Source organism: Octopus bimaculoides, chromosome 18 (assembly GCF_046866305.1).
Source record: "Octopus bimaculoides isolate indiv1 chromosome 18, ASM4686630v1, whole genome shotgun sequence".
Taxonomy (NCBI): domain Eukaryota; kingdom Metazoa; phylum Mollusca; class Cephalopoda; order Octopoda; family Octopodidae; genus Octopus; species Octopus bimaculoides.
The window spans coordinates 26,704,039-26,730,054 of NC_142945.1; the positions used below are offsets into that span (position 1 = coordinate 26,704,039).

The following is a 26,016-nucleotide window of genomic DNA, read 5'->3' on the forward strand; positions in this document are numbered from 1 at the left end:
TTGTTGAAGCCTTACCACATTATATATATATATATATATATATATATATATATATATATATATATATATATATATATATATATATTCATACATATATATATATATATATATATATATATATATATATAAATTTAGTGAATGGAGTAAAGCGCATATGTTAACTGCATACTTTTATTTCCAACATATGTTTCGAAGATTACAAATTATACCTTCCATAGGAATCGGTGAAGTTAAGAATGTAATCTTCTCTTCGGGGAAATGCATGGGAACCAGCTTAAACGTAAGACATTTTAACCGAATATATATATATATATATATATATATATATATATATATATATATATATATATATATATATATATATATATATATATATATATATAAAACAATGCTAATAATCAGTTATTAAAATTTAGTATACTTATACTAAACTATCAGGTCAGTATAGAGTGTAATATCAATTAATAAATGAATGTCAGTTGGTGACATCGCACCATGTAAGCATATATAATAGCAATGATGATGATGGTGTAGTATTAGTTCAACATAACTAGAATACTGGCTAATTTAAATGTATTAATGCTTGATGAACTTCAATATATACAGGGTTAAAAATCTCAGAATGTATTGTACTTTCTTATTCTTCTTCTTGTTACAAAATCAATAGAATCAGTGGAATACAAACCCATTGTAATATTTTATAGCAAAAATCAAATCAAACTAGTTCTAGACCTAAGATCAAAAACATTCCCTCCACGACCGTCCTGTCTCTTTTTCAATCATAATGTACCCACTACATTATCTAATATGTCCTATTTTTAAAATGGCAGGAAATGATATGAAAGGAATTTGGCAGCTATTTTTAGCAAGGCTAGTGTGTGCATATGTCAAACATCCTCAATATGGGAGCCGATTCTGCCTACCATAATTAAAATAAGCTGATTGTAAGTTCTAAGTTTTGGAAAAATATGTTACATTATAAAAACAAGGTCACTGCAAATGTTAATTGTTGATCAGTTGTTTCTTTCAATCAGCTACTTTAGTGTCGTAACAAAGCTTGTGTGGTAAGAAGCTTGCTTCCAAACCTCATGTTTCCAGGTTCAACCCCAATGCATGACACCTTGGGCAAATGTCTTCTACTATAGCCTCAGGCTGACCAAAATCTTGTGAGTGGATTTGGTTGGCAGAAACTGAAAAAAGATTGTCATATATATATACATATATAAATAAATGTATATATATATATGTATGTATTTATGCGTGTGTGTCTTTGTGTCAGTGTTTGTTCCATTACCATCACTTGACAACCAGTGTTGGTGTGTTTACATCCCTGTAACTTAGCTGTTCGGCAAAAGAGAACAATAGAATAAGTACTAGGCTTACAAAGAAGAATAAGTTCTGGGGTCAATTTCTTCAACTAAAACCCTTTAAGGTGGTGCTCCAGCATGGCCACTATCAAATGACAGAAGTGAGTAAAAGAATAAAGAATCTATTTCATGCCAACCTACCTCAGAAATTAAAACCCTCCATTAAAATTTCATGTTAATTTATGTTTTAAGCACCAGCTAAATTTTACTAAATTTTTCATTAATTTTATAGCAGCAGAATCATGGTAACAAAAGGCTTAAATAATTCTTTACCTTAGGAAATGGTAACAATTTAGACAGATTGCTTATTTGTTGACAATAGCATTATGATAATTAGATAACTGTCAGAAAAAACCAAAACAGCAGTTATTTATTATACCAGAAACGATGAATAAAAGGTCTTACTTAAACTTATTCTGAAACTTGTTTTGGTGCTTTGATATATGACTTAGTCATTCGTCTTTGGTGTATTTCTATTTTGCTGGTTTACTTCGGTAACCAAATTTATGTTTTTCCCTTGGTGGATATCACATTCATTGATTTAGCTTTTTGAGTACGCTGTCTACTTCTCTGGCATATCCTGGAGGAAATGCAACTTATTGGCTTACTTTTGCTGTATGTGGATTTTAATAGCTTATCTTTGCTATGTGCATGTCTTATTCATTTTACTTATTGTCTGCTTTACTACTTATAGTTAGTTAATGTCTGTCATAATAATTTTACTAAATAACTTCCTTACTGGTTTTACCCAAAATTAATGTACCTTTACATTTGGTGACAACAATCAGAAGTTTATTTCCAGTCTTGCATCAAATTAGATATTTATCCCTTGTGCTTATCCCAAACAGTGCCAACTAATTTTGGGCACGTTTCAACTTATGGAATTTATAACAATATACACTTGTCTTCAATGAAATGTTCACAAGAGTAGTTTTTCATGTTGATGGGAAAATTCAAATTTAATACCACAAAGTTAAGTATTGCTGACATTGTAAACTGAGCTTTCTTGTGGCATCAGTTTATAACTAGGTATATTCAGGGTTTAAATATTTAGAATCTTTACTAGAAACGCAATATGGTGTCACACATGTAATAATGATGATGTAAGAAGCCACTAATAGACAATGCATCCCTGCAATATAGCAGAACTAGGCTCTGTGTGTGTGTGTGTGTGTGTGTGTGTGTGTGTGTGTGTGTGTGTGTGCGTGTGTGTGTGCGTGCGTGCGTGCGCGCGTGCCTGTCTGTCTGTCTGTCTTTGTGTTTGTTCCTCACCACCACTTGACAACTGGTGTTGGTCTGTTTACATCCCTATAAATTATCAGCTCAGCAAAACAAAACTGATAGACAAAATACCAAACTTCAAACAGAAAAAAAGAAAGTATTAGGGTTGATTTGTTCAATTAAACCCTCAAAACAGTACTCCAGCATGGCTGCAGTCAGAAGGCTGAAACAAGTAAAAGATATAAGATAAGGCATATATATATATACATATATATATATATATATTATATATATATATATATATATATATATATATATATATATATATATATATATATATATATATATATATATATATATATATATTTCTGTGTGTGTTTGGTAATGTGATTAAGAAGTTTGCTCTACGACCGTGTGGCTTCAGATACCCCAATGTACAGTCTCTCAGGTAAATGCTTTCTACTATAGCCTTGAGGTCAACCAAAGGATTAGACTGAAATATTGCATTTTACAGGTCCTTTCCGCACTGCTTGACAACTGATGTTGGTTTGTTTATGTCCCTGTAATTTAGCAGTTCTGAAAAGGAGACCAATTGAATAAGTACCAGACTTTAAAAAATAATTACTGTGACCAATTTATTTGACTAAACTCATGGAAGTGATGCCCTAGCATGGCCACTGTGCAATGACTGAAGAAAAAGCACGAGAAAAAAAATAAATGTTACTATCATGTAAGCAGTACCATTTGCTTGCGAGCTCCTGTGAAAACATGCCAAGCCATTCTGTTTTCACAGAAGACTACTATTCATGCTCAAAATATAGGAAATATTACTTTGCATGGAGACAGGTGAAGGTTTGTGACAGGAAGAGCATCAGGCCACAGGAAATCTATCTCATGCAGACATGGAAAAGTAGACATAAAAACAATGATGATGACATAGAATCAGTGGAATGATGATGGTGGTGATGATGATAATGATGATGATGATCATCATCATCATCATCATGGTGATGGTGGTGGTGGTGGTGTGTGTGTGAATGTCACTATATACTTCAAATACTAATAATAACTTATATTTCCAAATACACGAATGTCTGTTCCATATTTTAAATAATAGTACAGACAATAAATCAACTCACTGGAATGTTGTCAAATTCTTTATTCATAGCATTTTTCTACCATTCATTTTGATTAGAATCATATATTAATAACATATACACACAATATAGAAAAGCACATACAGTGCATATATGCATCTATGTATGAACATGTATACACACACACATATATATATATAAACATAGATACACACACACACATATATATGAGAGACACACACACACATATATATATATATATATATATATATATATATATATATATATATATATATGCATTCATACATGCATATATATACACACATATAAATATATAGACAGACAGAAAGGTGGGAATATATATGTATGTATATAACTTTAAAGTAATGTAACAAATATATTTCAAAGATTATAAAATAATTAATTGATAAATATGTTGTACCTGTCAACTTGAGCTGGTAAGTTCATCAATCATTTTCTAAACATCAGCAATATGAAAAAGTTGAATCACAATTACCACATATGACAGGCAGTCACATGTGCAGTCACATGTGCATGCACACACACATACACACACACATACACACAACTATGGAGTAAAATATCTTGAAAAAGGAATTGCTATGGTCCAGAAAAAAACTTATAATACATTAAAATCAAATTAATAAATATATCATCTTAATGATAAACTTCTATTTGTTTGAAGTGAAAGTGAGGTATTCTTTAAGAAAGAAGTTATTTTTTAATTCTACAGAATTAATACCTTGATATTGTGACATTGTTAATGTTCTTGGAACTTGCTTTGTAATGAAATATTTAAATCCTTCAGCCTTTTCTTGTTCTAGTTAGATATTTTGGCGTAACCATCCTTCCCCCAATAAATTTGATGTTTTAGGAAATTTAGAGTATGGGTTAAATCATTTTAGCAAACGTTCTAAGTTAGTGCTTAGATCATTGGTTTTTCTGTATTATTTTTTTTATCATCTCATACTTCTCCACAGGTTAGTTGTGGCTTGAGTTATTTTGTGATTTTATAAGTATATTTCTAATCATAAGGGAAACTGGTAGACAATTGATTATAGACTCCATCATACAACAGTTAAAAGTATAGCAATTTTATCTTGTTCATCATCATTAACATCGTCTTTTGTGAGTACTTTTCAACTCACCTGTGCTTAACCTTTCTCTCAATCCTTTGACTTTAGGATGTTTAGCTAAAGAACTACAATAACATGCTACCAAGTCCAAAGTTAGAGCTAGTCAGGCTATAGTTTACATGCTTCACTTTAATTCATACAAAGATCAGTTGTGTCCAAATGAGCTAAACAATGTTGTTATTGATTAAATAGAAAGAGAAATGACTGCTGTATAACATATTCTTTTGCTTTCACTTCCTGAAATTAGCTCATGTATAATGCATGTGATCCATTTTCAGCAAACCCTTAGAATTTAATGGAATTTTAAAAATTTGATCACTGCTATTTATCCCTACCTTTATATTTTTCCTCTGCACTCAGAGCCATCTACAAGTCTCAAGCTTGCTTCATTATTGTTATATAATAAATCCTATTTTCCTAACTCTGGTGCTGCTCTGCTTTCAGTGGATGATTCAACAAAGCATTCAGATACTGAATGTATTGAACTTGTTTTAAAAGGTAAGTTTACTGAAGCACACCAAACATCATGATTAGGAGACAGTAACTGCACATTTCTTTTCAATGGTTTGGTCTGAAGGAAGGAGCTGTAACTATGACCTTTATAAGCCCCCCAAGGATACTGAGATCAATATGTTAAATGTTCCTTTCAAGCAGTTGTGAATTAATTGTTACAAGCAAAACATGAGCTGAGAAGGAATTCCAGAGGGATTACATTCTCAGAAGGAAGGACGTGCAAATTTGTTAATTCAGAGTTTAGGATAGGATATGACATAGATAACAAGAGAAAGAGACCCAAGAGAGTTGAGTGTACCTGTGTGGAGGTGGTACAAGATCAGCTATTTTTGAAGAGCAGAGGATGCTATAGTAAGGGTAATGGAAAAGGCAGAGAGAGGAGATAATACAACCATGGACTAGAGATCAAAAGAAATTGATGGAGGATTCCATAATAATCAGCAAGTGTATTTTCTTCAAATGCAGTCTATGATGTATATGTGTGTGTAGCAACAGCACCAGACCATATTAAGGAGTAGTACTCCATGGTGAATCACACTTGAGATTCATAAAGTAAAGCTAATAATTCATGGATGAAGATGGATATATTTTCTGGGTAGTCTTTGAGATGCAGCTCTTGCATTGTTGATGATGTGCATTCTCATCATCACTGAGAAAAAGTCTTCAGCGATGATGAGGAAACTTTGACTGTTTTATTTGCATGTAATTCGTGTTGAAGGTGAGTGGGACATCGACTGGATGATGTAGGAAAAAAATGTTATTGTACTTTTGAAATGTTCTAAATATTTTTGTAGCATTTACATGTAGCATTCTCTTTTATAAATATAACAAGCTATAGCTCTATGTTATATGAGTTTATGCATGTTATTCAGAATTTCCAATCTGATATCAGGAATTTATCTAGTTGTGGTTTTTTGCTTTATTTTGATTACTAGAAAAGATTTCCATATCCTCTAAATGAACTTCATCTTTTCATTTGACAGGACAAATTAATTTCAGCCTTCCCAAATGCAAAACATTGTATATTCATCAGATTTGCTCTGAAATATGCTTAAAACTCTTGTTCATAGACTAGGACTATTGATGAATACACACACACACACACACACACACACACACACACACACACACACACACACACACACACACACACACACACACACACACATTCTCCCCCACCCCTCTCTCTCTCTCTCTCTCTCTTATATAGAAATAACTAATTACAAATTTTAAAAAATCATGATGATAGTTATGATTCTGTTTTGAAACAAGACCCACAAGATAAATTAAATTTCTAGGCTTTTTTGTTGTGTATCTGTGTTCATGTATGCATAATAAATTTTTGGTATGTATAATATAAAATCATTCAATAAGTTTGATAAGTTGATGTTTGATGACTGACTTTTCAAAATGATTACAAGATTTGGGTAGTAGTAGTATTTGGGTAGTAGTAGTATAGTAGTAGTATAGTTCCAAGAGAGGAAAATAAATTTCAGACACATCAATATTTAATTTGTCAGTAAAAGTTTTTGTTCAGTTACCATGAAACACTGTTTGTTTTTCATCTCATAACTTGCAGTTACCATTATTTTTTTAACTAACATTTGAGAATATAAATTAATATAACTCACAAGAATCTGATATGCTTCTAAACTCTTCAAGTTGAGTGTGAGACTACATAGTCAAAGAAAAAGCTGAGAAAGTGTCAACTGACAATTCTTGAAAATTAATTTTGCTGAGTTTTTACAGGAAAGGAATTGCAACAGGATTTTTAAGAATTTGAGAAAGCAGATTGCTGCTGTCATTATTAAAAATTTAAAAAAAGCATTGAACTGGCAAAATCATTAACTTGCCAGGCAAAATGCTTAGTGGCATTGTATCCGTCTTTACATTCCGAGTCCAAATTCTGCTGTGGTTGACTTTGCTTTTCATCCTTCCAGGGGAAATAAAATAAATGCCATTTGAACACTAGAGTCGATGTAACCAACTTGCCCGCTCCCCCGAAATTGCTGGCTTTGTGCCAGAATTTGAGACCATTATTAAACGTTTCTAAAATCACTGCAAATTGACTGGATGATGATTGTTGAATAATAACATTTTTGGCAGCCAGCCAAGTCAATAGAATTACCAGAAGACAACTAAAACATTCCAGTAATAGTAAAGACAGGCAGGAAACAGGAAATTTATTGTCCTTAGTCGAAACACTTGCAACTCCTTACAGCTAGGAATTCACTGTCATAAGCAACAGCTACAGCAGTGGCTCCAGTGCTCTAGAGCTAACAAATATTTCATTGATTTGCAATGCTGTTCGGTTCATTCAGAAGAAAAATCTGCATAGTAAATCTATGAAAATTTCTGTTAAGGCAACAGTGAAACATAAACCCCCATCTAAATCCTTGAACTAAAAAACAAAGATGATTAATATCTTGCCATACTTAATCAAATAAAAGTCGTTATCATTAATTATTATGATTCCAAAGTCTCTTCATCTCTCAGGCTAGACCCTTATATATTTCATTTTTCTCAATTTCCTTGACATCCACTATGCTATCATATAGATTATTATTATTATTATTATTATTATTATTATTATTATTATTATTATTATTATTATTTACATTCTGAGTTTAAATACTGTCAAGATCAACTTTGCCTTTCATCCTTTCGAGGTTAATAAAACTAGTACTAGTTGAGCACTGGGGTTGATATAATTGATTTACCATCCCCTCCTCTGAAATCACTAGCCTTGTGCCAGAGTTTGAAACCAATATATGTGCATTGTTTCTATTGAAATAAACTATTGAGGTTTACAATCGATGTCAGAAAGACATATTTGGTTCAAGTATCATCCAGCATACTATGTTGGCAGGAAATTCAATGCATAGAAATGTATCTATTCCTATTGGTTCCTACATTAAAAAAAGTACTGAGCATCAAGTGAGTGGAAATCTGTAAGTTTGGTTACATAAATTAGTTATTATTTCTTCATGATTGAAATCACTGATAATTGTAATGTACAGAACCACTGAGATACAGCAATAAACTCAGAAACTGATAATTGTATTTCATGCTGCTGTTTAGCCCTATTTCAGCCCTCACTAAGCAGACCTATCATCAAAAGTGTTTCATCTGGGACCCTCCTGTCTTTTTTTCCATGTGCAAGAAACACAGAACCACATTACTAATGTATCATTTTTTTCAAGATTTGAGTGAGATTTAGTTGCTATTTCTAACAGTTTGAATGATTGCATAAAGATGCCTTTGTTTGCAATATTTTCTACAAACCAAAGCTTCTCTATATATCATATATCAATCTTTAGTCTTTTGAGACAGAAAAAGAGAAATGCGAAAAATATTGAAGGAAAATTAATTAATATTTATACTCATCACTTTGGTTTGCTTCATATAAGTTATATAATTAATTTATGAAATAGATTTCATAAGATATTGTTTTCACTAGATGCAAGAAGATAATATGTAATGTAAAGACTTAGATAAATGTTCATATTAAGTTTTTTGTTAATTTATTTAGTCTCATTAATGAATTGGTCACAAGAGTGAACTTACTAAAACAAAATTAAGTTTAAATTCAGTAGTTATTCTAAATATAAAATGAAGATATTTGAAAATGATTTGAAAAGTAATATAAATCAAAATGATTATATATCTGACTTGTTCATATAAAATATGAAACTTATAAATTTCTAAGAGGGTAAAGTTATTCAGCTACTATTCACACAATGAAGCAGATCTTTTTTAGCTCATCAAGACATTCACCTAACAAGAGAAAGGCAATCAGACTTTTGAGGGGGAAATCTACTGGTGTTAAAACTTGCATTACATCCCCTGAGTTACGGCCTAATTTACTTCATTCTCTGTAACCGAAAATGAAGGACTTTGAAAAGATCAATCTACACTAATATTCTACCTTCAATATCTATTCTCTTCCTCATTAATCTGTAATCTATTATCTATTATCTCTTCAAAAGAAAGAACCTTGGGATAATTGTTACAATCTCTTTATATCATTTATCAATTGTAAGTTCATTTGTTTCTATCGGTGCATTCAAAAAGTCATTAAAATCTACAGAATCATAAAAAATTTCTTTTTCCCTTAATTCCATATTTAATTTTTTTTTTTTTTTTAATTTTGATGTAATATTTATTTGAATTGTAGAACTTAATTAGATGAAATGCTTTAAACTTTTTCTGTATAGGTTTTTTTCACAACAAAAACTAAGTTTTTCTTTTTTTAATTAATACTTCTCTTTCTTTTTTTTTTTCTTCTTTCCAGCAGATGATAAACTATTAATAAGGCCTCATCCTATGACAGTGAAAGAAGGACAGTCTTTCAAATTAGTCTGTGAATTACACTTAGAATCCATGTCAAACCTCCTAAAAAATGCTTTGGTTTGGAAACATAACAATGAAAAGCTGACCTTCAATGAAAGGGTTGAAGGAGAATTCAATGAAACCTACAAAGTGAACACCACTGTTGTTATAACGCCTATAGTTTATACTTCAGAACTGGAAATTTTAAGTAAGTACCCTTTTCTTATAATTCTTTCTTAATTGATTTTATTGATAACAGTCTGTTTGCATTGCTACCATGTGATTCTGGGTATTTCTCCCACTCATAATGCAGTAATGATCACAAGTGTTTTATATAATATTAAAGAGGGTTGCTGGATAAGGTTGAAACAATGCAATAAGACATAAAGTAATCTACAAAAAGGAAAGAAAATCTCTTTTGTAGTCTACTTTGTATCTTCTTGCATTCTTGCATAGTTCCAGCGCTACCCAACAAGTCTCTTCAATGTAATATCACACAAAGCTTCACCAAAACTACTCCATTCTAAATTAAAGATTTGTGAGTAAAATTTGGTAGACAGAAAGTGTGCAGAAACCCATCAGAGGTATGTATACATATGTATACAGAGATATGTATACATACATTTATACACATATATAAATGATATATCAGGTCATCCCATAAGTTCTGTCCGAATTTTGAATAAAGAAAACAAGTGATCAAATGTTATATTTAATTGAAATTTAATCATCAATGTACTTTCCCTGATTATCTATGACTTCCTTCCATCTATTACAAGCTTTTTAATCCTATCAATGTAAGACTCTTTTGGTTTCAAAGTGAAGAACTCTAAAATTTCAGTTTCGACTTCCTTCTGGTTTGCAAAAGTTATGTCCCCCAAATGATTCTGTAAACTACCAAACAAATGGTAGTCGGAAGGAGCAAGGTCAGGAGAATAAGGTGGATGATGAATTTTTTTCCCAACCAAGCTCTTCGATCTTCTGTGATGTGATCTTTGCAGTGTGGGATCACTCATTGTCCTGATGAAACATCACTCCTTTTCGATTCACTAAAGCGGGTCTTTTTCCCTTCAAAGCTTGGTTCAAACACTCTAATTGCTGACAGTAGACTTGAGCATTGATTGTGGTTGAGCTTTTTCCCTTTTACCAAGCCACTGTTTACAACGTTTAACATTTCGATAGAAGATCCATTTTCCATCACCAGTCACAGGTCTATCCAAAAAGGGTGAAATGAGTTTGCGAGAATGGAGAGAAGAGCAGATGGCAACTCGGGATTTGCTTCAAACAATTCATGAGACACCCATTTTCCAAGTTTAGGAACTTTCCAAGTTGTTGAAGATGACGATGAACAGTTGTATGGTTTGAACTAAGCTTTATTGCTAATTCTTCAACTGATAATGCAGGATTTTCTTCAAGTAATGCCTCAAGTAGCTTATCATCAAACTCAACTGGACATCCTGTTCGATCTTCATCTTCAAGGCTGAAATCTCCATTTCCGAATTTTGCAAACCATCTTCTGCAAGTTCTTTCATTCAAGCATTCTTTCCCATAAACTGAGTGAATATTTCAAGTCGCTTCGGCTGCAGAGTTTCCTTTTTTGTACTCATAAAGCAATATGTGCCTTAAATGCTCTTTGGATACTTCCATGTTAGAAAGGGTTTTAATCAAAGAAATTTTAATTCTATTATTCTGTAAAACAATATTTAATTAGTTTAAATGTACACAAATGCATAAAAATAATTTTTAATTCCATTAGACATTCTAAAATACCATTAGATTTCATTCAATTTTTAAAAAGGTAAAATCGGACAGAACTTATGGGATGACCTGATACATATGTTTTGCATTAGTGAAGAGGTGTGGCTTACCAGTTAAGAGTATTCAGTTCATGTTCATAAGGTCATGTGTTTGATTCCCTGCAACACTTTGTGTCCTTGAGCAAGACACTTTATTTCACTTTGCTCCAGTCCACACAGCTGGCAAAAATGAGTTGTATTGTATTTCAAAGGGCCAGTTGTGTCAAATTCTGTGTCACTGAGTCTCCCTGAAAACTATGTTACGGTTATACATGTCTGTGGAGTGCTCAGCCACTTTCACATTAATCTTACAAGCAGGCTATTTCATTGATCAAATCAACTGGAACCCAACGGATTGCCACTTTTTTTTATACATATATATGTACATGTGTGTGTGTGTGTGTGTGTGTGAGTTTTTATGGTGACTGCAACTTGATTTCGAGTAATGGCATCATTTGATTGTTCTCTTCAAACATGAACATCACAGATGTGGCTTTTCAGTCCTGCTAGAGTCTTACAATCTTATACAAACATGACAATAATGTACACCTCTTGCAGTAGTTTCTGTAATAGCGTTTTAGCGTATTTTCATATATGTTACATATGTAAGTTTCATATAACATTTCAGTCTACTTTCTGATGCACATTTTTTCCACACTCCCTGCAAATAGGGGTGCCATATAATGAAGGCATTGTTAATAACAATCTTTGTGTGTGTGTATGTTTGTGACTTTTCTGATAACTTCTAAAGCCTAACATACTTATACAGGCTTGCCCACACTCATTACATGTTAAATTGGGCTTTATACCAATATGCACAAGCAAATTCACATCAAAACCCTTACAAATATCTCTCTTGTGCTGTTATTTCTCGATGCTATTGAATTCAAATTCCCTCTTTTCATCATGCAATGCTTTCCTCTCTACTGAGCAATCTAAAGTGAGATTTGTCCATCCATTTTCTAAGACTTTGACTTTCCTCAGTGTACTGTTGATGGCAATCTTTATACCTCAATTTTGGCTTGTATGCTAGTCTATTGCCCTGGGTTAACTCACTATAAAAATTGCTTAATGTACTGATCATTTTCCCCTTGACCACATAATCACTCCTGCATAATGAGCACTGAACTGCCATGGACTCTATACTGGTAGACTTCATTTGAGGGCTTTCATATGTTTGCCATTGGTTAAGTATGCAGTAGAGACAGTTGGTGAAATTGCTCCAGCTTTACTCTATAACTATCGTAAGTAATCCAGGTTTCACACATTTCTAGCAATACAGACAAAATGCAAATATTGTATATATATACACATTGTATATATATACACATTGTATATGTATGTATATATATGTATGTATGTATGCATATACATACATATGTATGTATGTATGTATGTATGTGTGTATGTAGGTAGGTATGCATGTATATACAAGAATCACTTGCTTTACAGGAGTAATGCATTCCTGAAAAAGTTTTGTCATAAGGCAAAATTAATTTTCCTATTGATTTTTATGTTACAAAGTGATAATGCATTTTGATGGATTTTTCGAAAGAAAAACAACAGAAAAAATGCAGGCAACTTGAATAACAAAAATCAAGTAGCTCAACCACTTTTATGCATGAAAATAATTTCGAAACATAAAATGTACAATATTTATGCATAAAAAGATTTGAAGAGAAATACCTTAGAGAATAAACTAGCAATCATAATATTGTAATAGGGAATGTCCTTACCACAAGAGATGTTGACTACCATGTGAAGGATGGTGATGGTGGACTGAGAGTTACTGGGAGGATGAAGGATACTATCTTCTAACTCCTACTTCATCATTATCTGCTTCTACTTGAGAGACAAGGAGCTTGTGCAAAATTGTTTGATGTTTATGGCACATCATTTCTGTACATCTCAGTGTAGGAATTAAGCTAATTGTAAAGCCCTCTTGTAATCATTCATGATTAGGGTTGTTATTAACAAAACGTTGCAAACCTTATTTCACAAGTGTCATACTTTTAGCAATATTCTTTGCAGTCAAATTAAGTGAAGTTGAAGGAGTTTCTTTATTCTCATCTCTATTCTCAGCTAGCGTTTGTTCTAACAGCATCGATTCCTTGTTTGATGTACTTTCTGTATGGGATGCTTACAACTCAACTACACCATCTTCTATGATTTATTCATATTCTCTATCTTTTACAAATGCCTCAATAACTTTATGAATTTCATTTAGACTTACTACTTGTAGAAAACCTGTAAATTCACAAATATAGTTTAGCCATATATTTTTCCAATCTCCATTCAGACTTGAGGATTTCACTTCATTCCCTGAGTCTGCCATATTATCCATAGCATCCATTATATTGAACTTCTTCCTGACATCATTTGCTCTGAGTTTATCCTCCTTGTTAATTTCTTTCTTGAGTTATTTAAGTTCTTGTCAGACAATATATCTTGAAATTAACCATCACATCAGTATCCATTGACTGAAGTAAAGAAGTTGTATTTTTGGGAGTGTATTTCACTCACACTATCAGAAATCTCATTTAAATCCACTGGGCAGCTTGCTGCATTGTCTAAAAAAAGTAATACTCTGTTGGATATATCATTTGGCCCTATATATTTCTACAGCAGGACACAAAAATGCTTATAAACCACACTTTGAAAAGTCGCTTAGTTACTTCATGACTTCTTACTTGAATGTCAAATCTGAGATGAATAAGATTTGTTTAACTCTTGGAAGGACTTTTAGTGATACAGGAATAAGAGCTTCAGTTCCATATTACTAGTGGCATTTCCTTCCAGAAGCATCAGACGATTTTTGGATGCTTTAAATCATAATGTTGATTTTTCTTCTCAAGAAATAAAAGTCCTAGCAGACATGAGCCTCCACAAAATTGCAGTTTCATCAACATTGAATACTTGCTCTGCTGTGTAGCTCACTTTAGCAATGATTGTTTTTCAGCTGTTCAGGATACTTAGTAGTAGCCTCTGTTTAAGCATTGACAGCTTCACTATTCATTCATTTTTGTTGTGCAAATTCAAATGCTTCTTAAGCTTTTCAGACTAGCTTTTATTAGTAGGGTGGGTATTTCATTACAAGTTCCAACTTAATTTCCACTGAATTGTCATACAAAATTTGACACTTTATAAGTACCACTGTGCTAATTGGCATATTATATCAAAATCTGATCTTCAATCAATACACTCTAGAGCCATGCCATTTTAAATATCACATTAGATCTATGAAAAAAAAATAAGGTCTGAACAGTCAACTGGTAACTTCTTGGGAATTTGACTTTATATTCTCTCTGGCATTCCCATACTGGCACTCAGTTATGATGACAAATGTTGCAGTTGATTCAATCAACAGAACAGCCTGCTCATGAAATTAACATTATACCCTTAACATAGTTCTTTGAATTACAAGTACAACTCATTTTTACCAACAGGATTCAAGAAGTATAATGAAAATATAACACTGCTTACAAGAAATTGTGCTCTATTTAATATTAAGAATTACATTATGAAATGAATCCAGTGAATGTGCTTATTTCCTTTCATTTATAGTGCAAGTAGTAACCATAATCACATTAAGATACGGCAACTTAGTTTGAAATATGAGCTGGTTGATGCAGCAGGACCACCACTTTAATGGGCCCTGAAAAGATTTGATAGCCCAAAACTGAAAGAAGCTGTTATAGGATACTAGCCAAAATGTATTTAAAACCATGCCAACAGTTAAATATGTATGTAGGTGGCAGGGTATGTGTGTATATGTGAATGTGTGTGTAATACAGTGTCTTGCTTAAGGATACAATTTTCTCTCTACTGTCACATATTTTCCACAGCAGATGTTACAAGTTTTAATGTTTTGAAAATGTGGATGATTTTCTTTTCTCTTGCATCAAGCCTTTGTGAAACATCTTTTACTGTTACTTTACACACCCTTACCTTCAATTCCACCTGATGGCTTTGTTGTAGTCATTTTGAGTGCAGGTTAATCCAGCAGCAAGATAATTGACAATTATCAGCAACAACTATGTAGTAAAAAAAAATAGCACCAGGAAAGAACTGCTTTGTGAGAGCAAAAAATTGTTATCTTCTTTCTGTGGAGATAACAATAGAAATGAGGTGAAAGGGAGAGGTAGGAGGAAGTGTTATATGATTATAGTTAGTTGAAGGATTTCCATATTCATGGGCACTTTACCTTGCAACATTGTCTTGAGTCATTAAAATGCCATACTCTATCCAAACTTACACAGGCACACAGACACACACATAATTGTATTAACATGCAACATATGTAGCTACAGGCATTGCATCAGGCTGATTCTAATATTCTTGTTGTTAGTGAGTTATTCAAAAGTTGGAAGATTGACAATGGTGATGGTTGTGTTGGTTTTGCTGGTAGTGATGATGGTAATGTTGATTGTGGGTGATGTTGGTGGTAGCCATATTGTTCTTGTTAATTGTATAGATGTTCCTGCTTAGTCTCAAGTCAATCCTTATTGACTTAAGATCAAAGACATTCCATTCAACTTTTAAAATAGAGTAAGGTTTCACATTATCTCATGTCATAGTCTTTTATTTCAAACAGTGCCACTTATCTTCTTCATACTATTGCTGCTGTTGTTATTGATCATTAAAAAGTTGGTTAGCTGATAATGGTGGTGGTTCTTTTGGTCATGGCATTGTATTGGCATTGACTTTAGATAGTGGTAATGGTGAAGGTTGATTCAGATAGCAAGATAGATAGTTAGATAGACAGATATTCAAGGAAAATGAAGTGAGCAAGACATTATTCCATTGATTTACAATTGTTTCATCATGATCAACTTCATGTGCATTTCTGTATTATGCAATATGCAGCCAATGATACATGAGTTATCAGAGACACAAAATCGAAGATATTCTTCAGAATATTGCATAAAAGTTATCTTAATGGGGTAAACTCCAGGGTCAGCACTCAGAACTCAGTTATCACAGCTTTCTATCTTGATCAGTGCTCTATTTTCTGTAGAAAATAGATCTGAAACCTAGAAAATTGAAGAAAGCCATTATGGATATAAGCGCAGCAACTGAAACTAGCTCAAGATGGCTATATTTGAAAGGAAACTGGAAGTAGAACCCTGTTGTAGGTGAAGACTAGCTGAGTCATCACTTCCCCACAAAGTTTACATGCTAAGGGATACCCTTTGAGACACCTGCTGGTGATTTAGAAATGTTTCCAACATTGCAAACGATTTAGAAGAGCTTGCAAAACTTTTGAGCAGTTTTTGCAGTTTCTGCATGGGTTAAAGATTCTCTGATCTTTATTTCACACACACACGCACCACACATAGACATACATACATACATACATACATACATACACACACACACACATACATGTTGTTGTTGTTGTTGGCACTCCATCGCTTACGACATCGAGGGTTCCAGTTGATACGATCAACTGAACAACCTGCCCGTGAAATTAACGTGCATGTGGCTGAGCACTCCACAGACTCGTGTACCCTTAACGTAGTTCTCGGGGAGATTCAGCGTGACACAGTGTGACAAGGCTGACCCTTTGAATTACAGGCACAACAGAAACAGGAAGTAAGAGAAAGTTGTGGTGAAAGAGTACAGTAGGGTTCGCCACCATCCCCTGCCGGAGCCTCGTGGAGCTTTAGGTGTTTTTGCTCAATAAACACTCGCAATGCCCGGTCTGGGAATCGAAACCACGATCCTATGACCACGAGTCCACTGCCCTAACCACTGGGCCATTGCGCCTCGACTACATACATACACAGATAAACAGACAGACAGGTAGGCAGAGAAATATGCTTGTATATGTATACATACAAATGTACTTTTTCTGCATAATTTTTGTGAATCCAAAGCTAAAATCAATGTACTTTGTTGGACGCAATGGGGATAGATTTAATCTTTTGCTGACATAGCACCACCAAAACCTTTTTCTTAGGTATCTTTAACACATACCATTCTGTTGCAGTCATTCAAGCAAGGTCTCTAGACTGGGGATGAGATCATCCCTTACTCTCGCAATTCATGAAGGCCCTCAAAAATGTCATAAGTACTGCTTTTCTACCTTTAAGTCATTAAACATCAGCCAGTGACATATTTAATTTATATCTCAGTCAGTTGATTCTTTTAATGCTTTTTTTTGTCTCTTTTTTAACTTTTGTTACTGGAGATTTTGTTCCTGCAATCTTAACAAACAATCAAATAGGATATTTTATTTGCTAACACTAACTTCATGAATCATCATAAACATTCTTCATGCTAACTGAATGTACATTTTCCTTACAACACACTTTTCTTATGTGGTTAATTATGTTCTCTCCTGCTTGGATTTTACTTATTTCAAACATGTTGTTAATGTTAACTAATATATTATTGCAACTAATTAATGAACTGCTGAAACAAATGGAAGAGGAGTTAATTTACTTCCAGCATGCTATAACTTATACGTTTATGTGTGTGTATATATGTATATATACACAGATATAGGGCATATATGTATATTCATTTTGCATGTACCTCATATACATATATATATATATATATATATATATATATATATACACGCATACACACGTATATACACACATACACATACTCAAAAGTGAATATGACCTTATATATATGTATCTATGTATGTATGTATGTGCATTTGTATGTACCTATCTATGTATATGTGCGTGTATGTATGTATGTATGATAATTCAGTACGACAATGAACAATACCTAGTGGCAGTTATTTTTACATTACTAGTGAGGTTATCTTTCATCTACCTAAGATATTAATATAATGAAACTCGTAAAGGTGGTGCCCCAAGATGTCTGAAACCGGTAAAGATAAAGAAAAAAACATATTTCAGTTCAGCCCAAATTTTGCCATTGTGAGTACAAGCATGAGTGCCATGGTTCAGAAGCTGGCTTAGTTAACTGTATGATCCTAGCACTCTGGGGTAAATTTCTTCTATGACCTTACCTGTTGGTTGATGGATATCTTGTAGCAGAAATTTGGTTGAAGGAAATTGTGTGGAAGCCCATTGTTTAAATATGTGCATATCTGTGTACACATGTGTGTGTGCATATACATATATATATATATATATATATATATATATATATATATATATATATATATATATATATATACATATATATATATATATATATACACTAGTACTTATTCTATAGGTCTCTTTTGCTGAACAGCCAAGTTATGGGGATGTAAACACACCACCAACAGTTGTTAAGTGGTGGTGAGGGGACAAGCACACACACACACACACACACACACACATATATATATGATGGGCTTCTTTCAATTTCAATCTAACAAATCTACTCACAAGGATTTGATTGGCCTGAAGCTAAAGTAGAAGGCACTTGCCCAAGGACTGAACCTGGAACCATGTGGTTGGGAAGCAAGCTTCTTAACACAGCCATGCTTGCATCTATATACATGCATACATACATATATATATATATATATATATATATATATATATATATATATATATATATATATATATATATATATATATATATATATATATATATATATATATATATATATAGTCCAATGACTTGCTCAGACCAATACATCTCTTCCATGCCAGATGTCCCAGTCTTCTATAGCAGTCTATACATCCTCAACTTGATATTCAGTGCATTCCACAAGTTAATTGATATGTGATCTTCTTAGTCTGCCGGTACCTGTATGTCCATACATGGATTTCCAGACTAGCAGACAAGGAAATCCCTAGACATTTCATCCTTTCTTCTCCAGTAGTATCCTTCATAACATACTGTTCTTCCTCTGATTACCAGTAATCAGAAAATGCAATATGTGTGTGTGTGTGTGTGTGTGTGTGTGTGTGTGTGTGTGTGTGTGTGTGTGTGTGTGTTTGTCCTCTACTACCACTTAACAGCCAGTACTGGGGTCAGTTCATTTGACTAAAAGTTCTTTAAGGTGGCACCCCAAAATGGCTGCAATCTAATGATTGAAAAAGATAAAAGATAAGAGTTAAAAGATATGACTTTCACACTAGTAAATGATGGTAGTTTCTCGTAGACTGAGAAAGACAGTTCTGTAATTTCATGCTGAACAATTCTGCACAATTGAATTGTTCATAAAAGTGATCTGTTTATAGTGCTATCAAATTGATGTTGTCTGAACAGGTGCACGATGTAACTTGTAAATATACTATATTTAATATCACACACCTTTATAACTTTTTTCTGTTACTGAATCAAATTCTTTTGTCATCTTCACCATTTTCCCTATCTTCTATCTCTTTCTCCTCTCTCTCCCTCCTCACTCTCTCCCTCCAACTCTCTCTCTCCACTCTCTCCCTCTACTTTCTCTCTCTCTCTTTATCTCTATCTCTCTCCACTTATTCACTCTCTCTCCCTTTCTCTTTCTCACTTTCTCTCTCCAACTGTAGTAGCTATGTATCTCCTCTGCTGCATGACACCTATTTTTGTCCTAATTATATTCTAACCTCTCATCACCTGGCACAAAACCAACTCCCATAATACTATTCCGACTTAGTTGAATAGTTTTATCCTGCAAGTTACTTAGTGACCTCACTGCTGCTGGTGTCATGGAAAAGAACCCAGTACACTCTGTAAAGTGGTTGGCATTAGGAACAACAACATGTCGCAGAAACCATGCCAAAGCAGATAGTAGAGCCTGGACCTGTCTTCTGACTTGTGAGCTCTTGTCAAACATTCCAACCCATGCCAGCAGGGAAGGAGGATGTTAAATGATGGTGGTGACAATGCTGATGAGGACTCTACCCTGGTCTGACTCAGATCGAATGTAATAAAATAAATAAAAAGGAGAATTTAAGTCAGGGAAACAGACATTGTGTCAGATGCACAACTTTTCAGACTGAGGTATGATTAAGCAAGCCTCTACATGGCCAAATTTCTTGTGAATTACATCCCACCATCTTAAATATAAAATATGAAAATGAACAATGATTGTAATCCAAAATATTCAAAAATTGTGCCAGCTGGAATGCTTTTGATAATTTGCTTAATCAGGGCTCAGTTAGAGTCAAGCAACAAAGTTCTTGCAGGCTGGTAGATTTAAGAACCCTCATACTAACCTAGCTTTTAGGTACCTATAATGCAATAGAGTGTTGCAGTCATTCATGCCAAGTCTCTAGTCTGAGGATACCTTCCTCCCTTCCTCCAACTAGTCATGAAGAGCATCTTATCTGATAACACTTACCTCATGAATATTTGTAAGCATCCTTAATGCTAACTGATACTATGTTTTGCTTGCAACAAGACTCTCCTTATTTTGTTAGCTATTTCTCTCCGTTTTTGAGATCAATTGGGTTTTATTTATTTTAAATGTGCTCCTTGTTAATACATTGCAAAAAATTAATGATTTGATGAAACAGAAGAAAGGGGAATTAGTTTACTTCCAGCATGTTGAAACTTAGAATACTTAGTAGGACATGAGTCAGTGTAACAGTTGAGAATATTTAGTATTAGTTGCTTTTGCTGCTGTTCACTCAGCAGACCAAGATCTTGAAGTACATGGTCAGAGGCAGTATATGGTGTGACACATTAGCTACATCTAAGATGATGCTATATAATACAAGCACACATATCTTAGACCATATCCAAAAAAAGTCACATAACTGTTTGAATTGCTGTCTAATATGCTCATACAATCTGGCCCAGAAACATGCTGTCTTTTCTCTCTGTCTTTTCTACTATTGCCGCTTCCTTCTCACTCATTCTTCTCTCTTCCTCTTATCAATCATATTCTGTACCCTTGACCAATCCACCCTATTCTCTATTTCCAGTCCATCCTCCCCTCCTTGAATGCATTAACTGTACATTTTTTTCCTCCAGCCATTGACTTACAACTGTTTAAGAGCAATGTTAACTGCATTAATCTCAGCAGTTTTTGGTTTCGAAAAAGTCATCAGCAAAGCCCTTTCCTCACACCTAATCTAGTAAGAAAAAGATATGCCATCTTTATTGACTATGTGTTGTTTTAAAATTCTAGATATTAAACATGTTATACTCATGCTGGAATACTCTGAGAATGATTTAACTGTTGCACTGAAATTTCCTTGGAAGCTATTTACAGTAAATGATAATTTTTGTACATTCAAACCCAATAAATGTATATTTAGGATCCATAAGTCCATTGTAGAATATGCTCATCTTAGAGTCATTATCTATTCCTTTGAAGAAAGATAGTTGTTATATTACTTTTATTAGTTTGCTTACGTGGAAAATATAAACTCTTCATGATTTCCATTTATATTATATAGCTTTAAATAAATTCGATCATAAACCAGTATCAAACCATATTATTTGTTTTATGTTGCTTCCTATAAATTCAATCATATAACTTCTGCCTTAAGAAACTCTGAAAATGTCTTCCTAAATGAAGAAAATCACTGAAGATACAAACTTTGCAATTTAATTCCTTATTCTCTGGAAATGTCCAGAACCTTCAGCTAAATGTATTTAGCTTCAACCTTTTTCATTTTCAGTTAAAATGTCACCTAGATCAGATTTACCTTTTATTCCTCCAAGATCAATAAAAACGAATTACCACCCACCATAGAGGTGATCAATATAAAGGTGTTTCCTTTTGTTTAAAAAAATTTAACTTGTGATTTCAAGATTGAAATCAATATTGAATTTCTTAAAATAATTCCCTTATTAGAAGCAGCAGCTGTAAAGGCTTTGTGTTCAGACTTATTTTATCTACTGTCCCAGTGGCCTATGTCTTCAGTTTCAGTAACACACACACACATAGCCTTACTTGGATTATCTGAGTTGAAATAGTTACTGAATTGAAATATTTTCTGACACTGAATAGGAATGTTACTTTTTGTAAAACTACCTGTGATATGTAAGGAATGTGAGCTCACCACATACAACACACAAAAAGATAAAACATATAATGCTTACAATTTGTAAAAGGGGAGTTTGCTATAGTTGTGGTATTGTTTAATAGTATGGAGGAAGCAATGATTATGTCATCAGACTCAGTACTTAACCCAGGTTGTTCCACATTCAAAAGCTAACCTCGTTTATTTATGCACATTTTGGTACTAGAGTGACTTCACACATTTTTCATGTTATGTTTTAGCTTCTTATCTTAGACATAATTATAAATGATCTTTTCCATTGTCTGCTGTGTTATCACTTAAATCAGCACAAGCAATGGATTAGCAGTAATTAGTACTTATAGAAAAATGAGAAACTCTCAACTAGGCTAGAATGAAAAGAGTCATAGTTTAAAAATTTAATCAGATAAATATGCTACACCTCATGAGGAAAATATGACTGATTAGCTTGGTGATATTGAGAATACAATCAACATTGATAAAATGAAATATAATAATTAATTTAGAATCAGCAAAGATCAGACAAAATGTCATATGGTATTTAGTTGTGTCTCTTTATGTTGTGGTGGAGGTGTGTAGCTTAGTGGTTAGGGTGTTGCACTCATAACTGTAAGATTGTGGTTTTGATTCCTGGATTGGGCAATGTGCTATGCTCTTGAGCAAAACGCTATATTTCACATTGCTCTAGTCCATTCAGATGGCAAATATGAGTAATCTTGTTTCCACTCCAGGGATGGAATATATGTGCCACAGGATTTAGGAAACTGACCTTATAAGTGTATGTCTCAAGATAGACTTTTGATCCTTTTTACTTCATATCATGAGTGTGAAACCCACTAAGAGCAACTTTGCTTTTTAAAATATATCAACCTGATGCTGAAGTTTGTTGGAGATGATTCAGCAGTTGAATTTAATTTAAATAATTCCTACTTGCATAAAAAAAGGGAAATTTTCATATGTTCAAACCCAACAAGTTTGTATTTTAGGATCTAAAAGCATACTATAGAAAAGCCTTATCTTCAATTCACTGTGTTTGTTAAAATAAAAATACCATTCAAGGATTGGGATTGATTAAAACAATTATATCATTGTTACTATTATATAGACAAAAGCAGAGAATGAAAGAAGTGGTAGAACAACAGATAAATTTCCTTGCTACATTTAGTCATATTTCTTTACAATCTGGGTTCAAATTCCTGTCAAACACAACTTTAAATTGCTTCCTGTTTCAGGCTTAATGAAAATAAAGTCCCAGTCAAATCCTAGAATTGATGAAATTCTAAAAATATCTTTTAAATTGCTGCATTTCTAAGTCTGCAGGCATAGCTGAATGGTTAAGAAGATAGCTTCACAATCATGAAGTCCTCATGAACAATCTCAGCACATGGCATCTTGGGTAGTGTCTTTAACTTAGTCTCAGGCCAGTGAGTGAAACTTATGAGGAGAACATCAGATGGATTGTATGTGTAGTGCGAACAATTTCAGGGCAAGGAATAAGTTGATTATATTTATCCCAGTGCTCAACTGGTACTTATTTTATCAACCCTGAAAGGATCGCTAAAGTAAGTATGAGTTGAGGGAAGTCGATCTTAGCAAAATTTGAACTCAGAATGTCAAAATGAATGAAATGCTACTCAGCATTTTGCCTGGCATAGAAGCTATTCTGCCAGCTCATCCACCTTAACACATTATAACATACAGTGTGATGTTGATTCACCTTCAGGGATTACAGTAAGGCTACATATGTTTGTGAGATACTCAGCCTGTTTCATGTTGATTTAAAGCATTGGATATTTATTTGATTGAATAATTGGATGTTCATCGGCAAAACTGAATGAGGATCTATTATCTTAAGCATTCGAATTAAAAGTATCATAAATTTCTGATACTATAAACAGGTGTTTTTCTTAATTCAACAGGTAGGCAATATAATGCCATTTTTAACGGCGATTCTCCCCCCTCCTTCCCAACTACTAATAAACAATATCATATTTACAGTCAACACCCATCAGCTCCTCATACGAGTGCTATTCCTGTCTGTGGGTACTGTCCCTCTACCTCTTCTGTTAAAACTTATTAAACACAAGCTTGGTGCTCCAAAACTTAATTTACTCTACCATCATCACATGATAAATTCTTTATAGATGTAGTTATTTAGGCATGAATACAGAAAATAACCCTATTACTACTACTACTACTACTTTTTCCTTCCTCTTTCTTCCCATTCTACTTTTCCTTTTCTTTCTTTCTTTCTTCTTTGTCTTCTTCCTTCATAAATTATTTTTATTACTATCACACATCAGTTTAGATACTGGCATGTTTTTAAATATAACTGAGTGCTTAAGAAGTTCATATATATCATCATTGTCTTCATCATCACCATTTAATACCCCTGTGTGTGTGTGCGTTCGTGTGTGTGTGCATGCGTGCCTGCATGCATGTGTGTGTGTGTGTGTGTGTGTGTGTGTGTGTGTTGTTTTTCGGTTCTAATTTTGTCACAATTTAAACTTGAAATCTTTCTTTAATATTTTTATAGTTGGAAAGATTTATTTCTTGCATCGGCACATGAATATATATATATATCTGTAGAGGGAGGATGCATACTAAATTGGATTAACTTCAATATATGATTGGTCCTTATTCTATTGTATCTTTAAATGATGAAAAGAAATATTACATCTGTCTGGAATTACAGATAGAAATAAAGAAATATAAATAAATGGTGAAAGATATATATTTAGTATAGAATTCTATTATTTCTGTCACTCTATCACCTTATTCCAATCAATGTCATTTATAAATATATATATATATATTAATGTTTTCTTTTCTTTTTTTAACTTTCTCTTTTGCAGAAGTGTCTCCTTCAAATGATGGGAACTATACATGCGAATCACATAAAAAAGTTGCCAATAACTTCCAGGTTTTTAACAAAGCTGTAACAGACATTGTTGTTCTACGTAAGCAGATTGTCTTTTATTCAGTTTACTATGCTTCAGGAATTAAAGTATTCAGTCATGGAGTAAAGAACTCCAACTGACTTCTTACCATTGCCGTTAAAGATTTCCACCAGCATTCCATTGTTTCATTACATTATAAAGCCTATCATGTTACTTCTAGTTCATGATGGTAGCTCTGCTTTCTTAATGAAGTGAATGCTTCTAGGTAAAGTGACGATGTTTTATTTCTGCAACTTTTAGATTTTGAAAGTGTAATGTTGACTGACCTACCTATCTATCTAATGACAGCTTTAGGGAAACAAACCAAATGATGACAAATAAATGTTTGTACAGGTCTTTGAAATTATAATCTTTCCATGCTCTGATTGCTACAGGATTATTGTTAATCAAACTAGCTACCAAGAATGCATTATATACATGCAAACTGGTCTATCCAATTTATGAAAACATTTAATGAGTAGTTACAATGAAAGAGGGCACTCAGCCATTGATAAGATCCCAACACAAGAAAGAAATCAATCCAGTTGATCCCATTATATCTACTTACAAAGATACTGTTTTTATAGACAAGGTTTTTACATCAGTCAATAGATCAATGACAGCAATAAAATCTATAGGTATATATACTATTCGATAGCATAGCATTGAAAGTAGGCACTGTTAATGCAC

At 33.2% G+C, this 26,016-nt stretch overlaps 1 protein-coding gene across 3 annotated transcripts in view; it reads left to right on the forward strand.

The window, feature by feature from the left end:
• The window catches only part of LOC106872046 (uncharacterized), a 188,529-nt gene that overhangs the window by 139,222 nt on the left and 23,291 nt on the right, over positions 1–26,016 (forward strand). The window contains exons 2-4 of one of the 3 annotated variants that reach the window (XM_089365925.1): positions 5,287–5,340; positions 9,650–9,895; positions 25,243–25,347. In XM_089365925.1, coding sequence (XP_089222051.1) covers positions 5,287–5,340; positions 9,650–9,895; positions 25,243–25,347 — 405 coding nt within the window. The remainder of the gene's footprint in view (positions 1–5,286; positions 5,341–9,649; positions 9,896–25,242; positions 25,348–26,016) is intronic. The other 2 variants (XM_052974290.2, XM_052974291.2) reach the window with 2 other exon arrangements.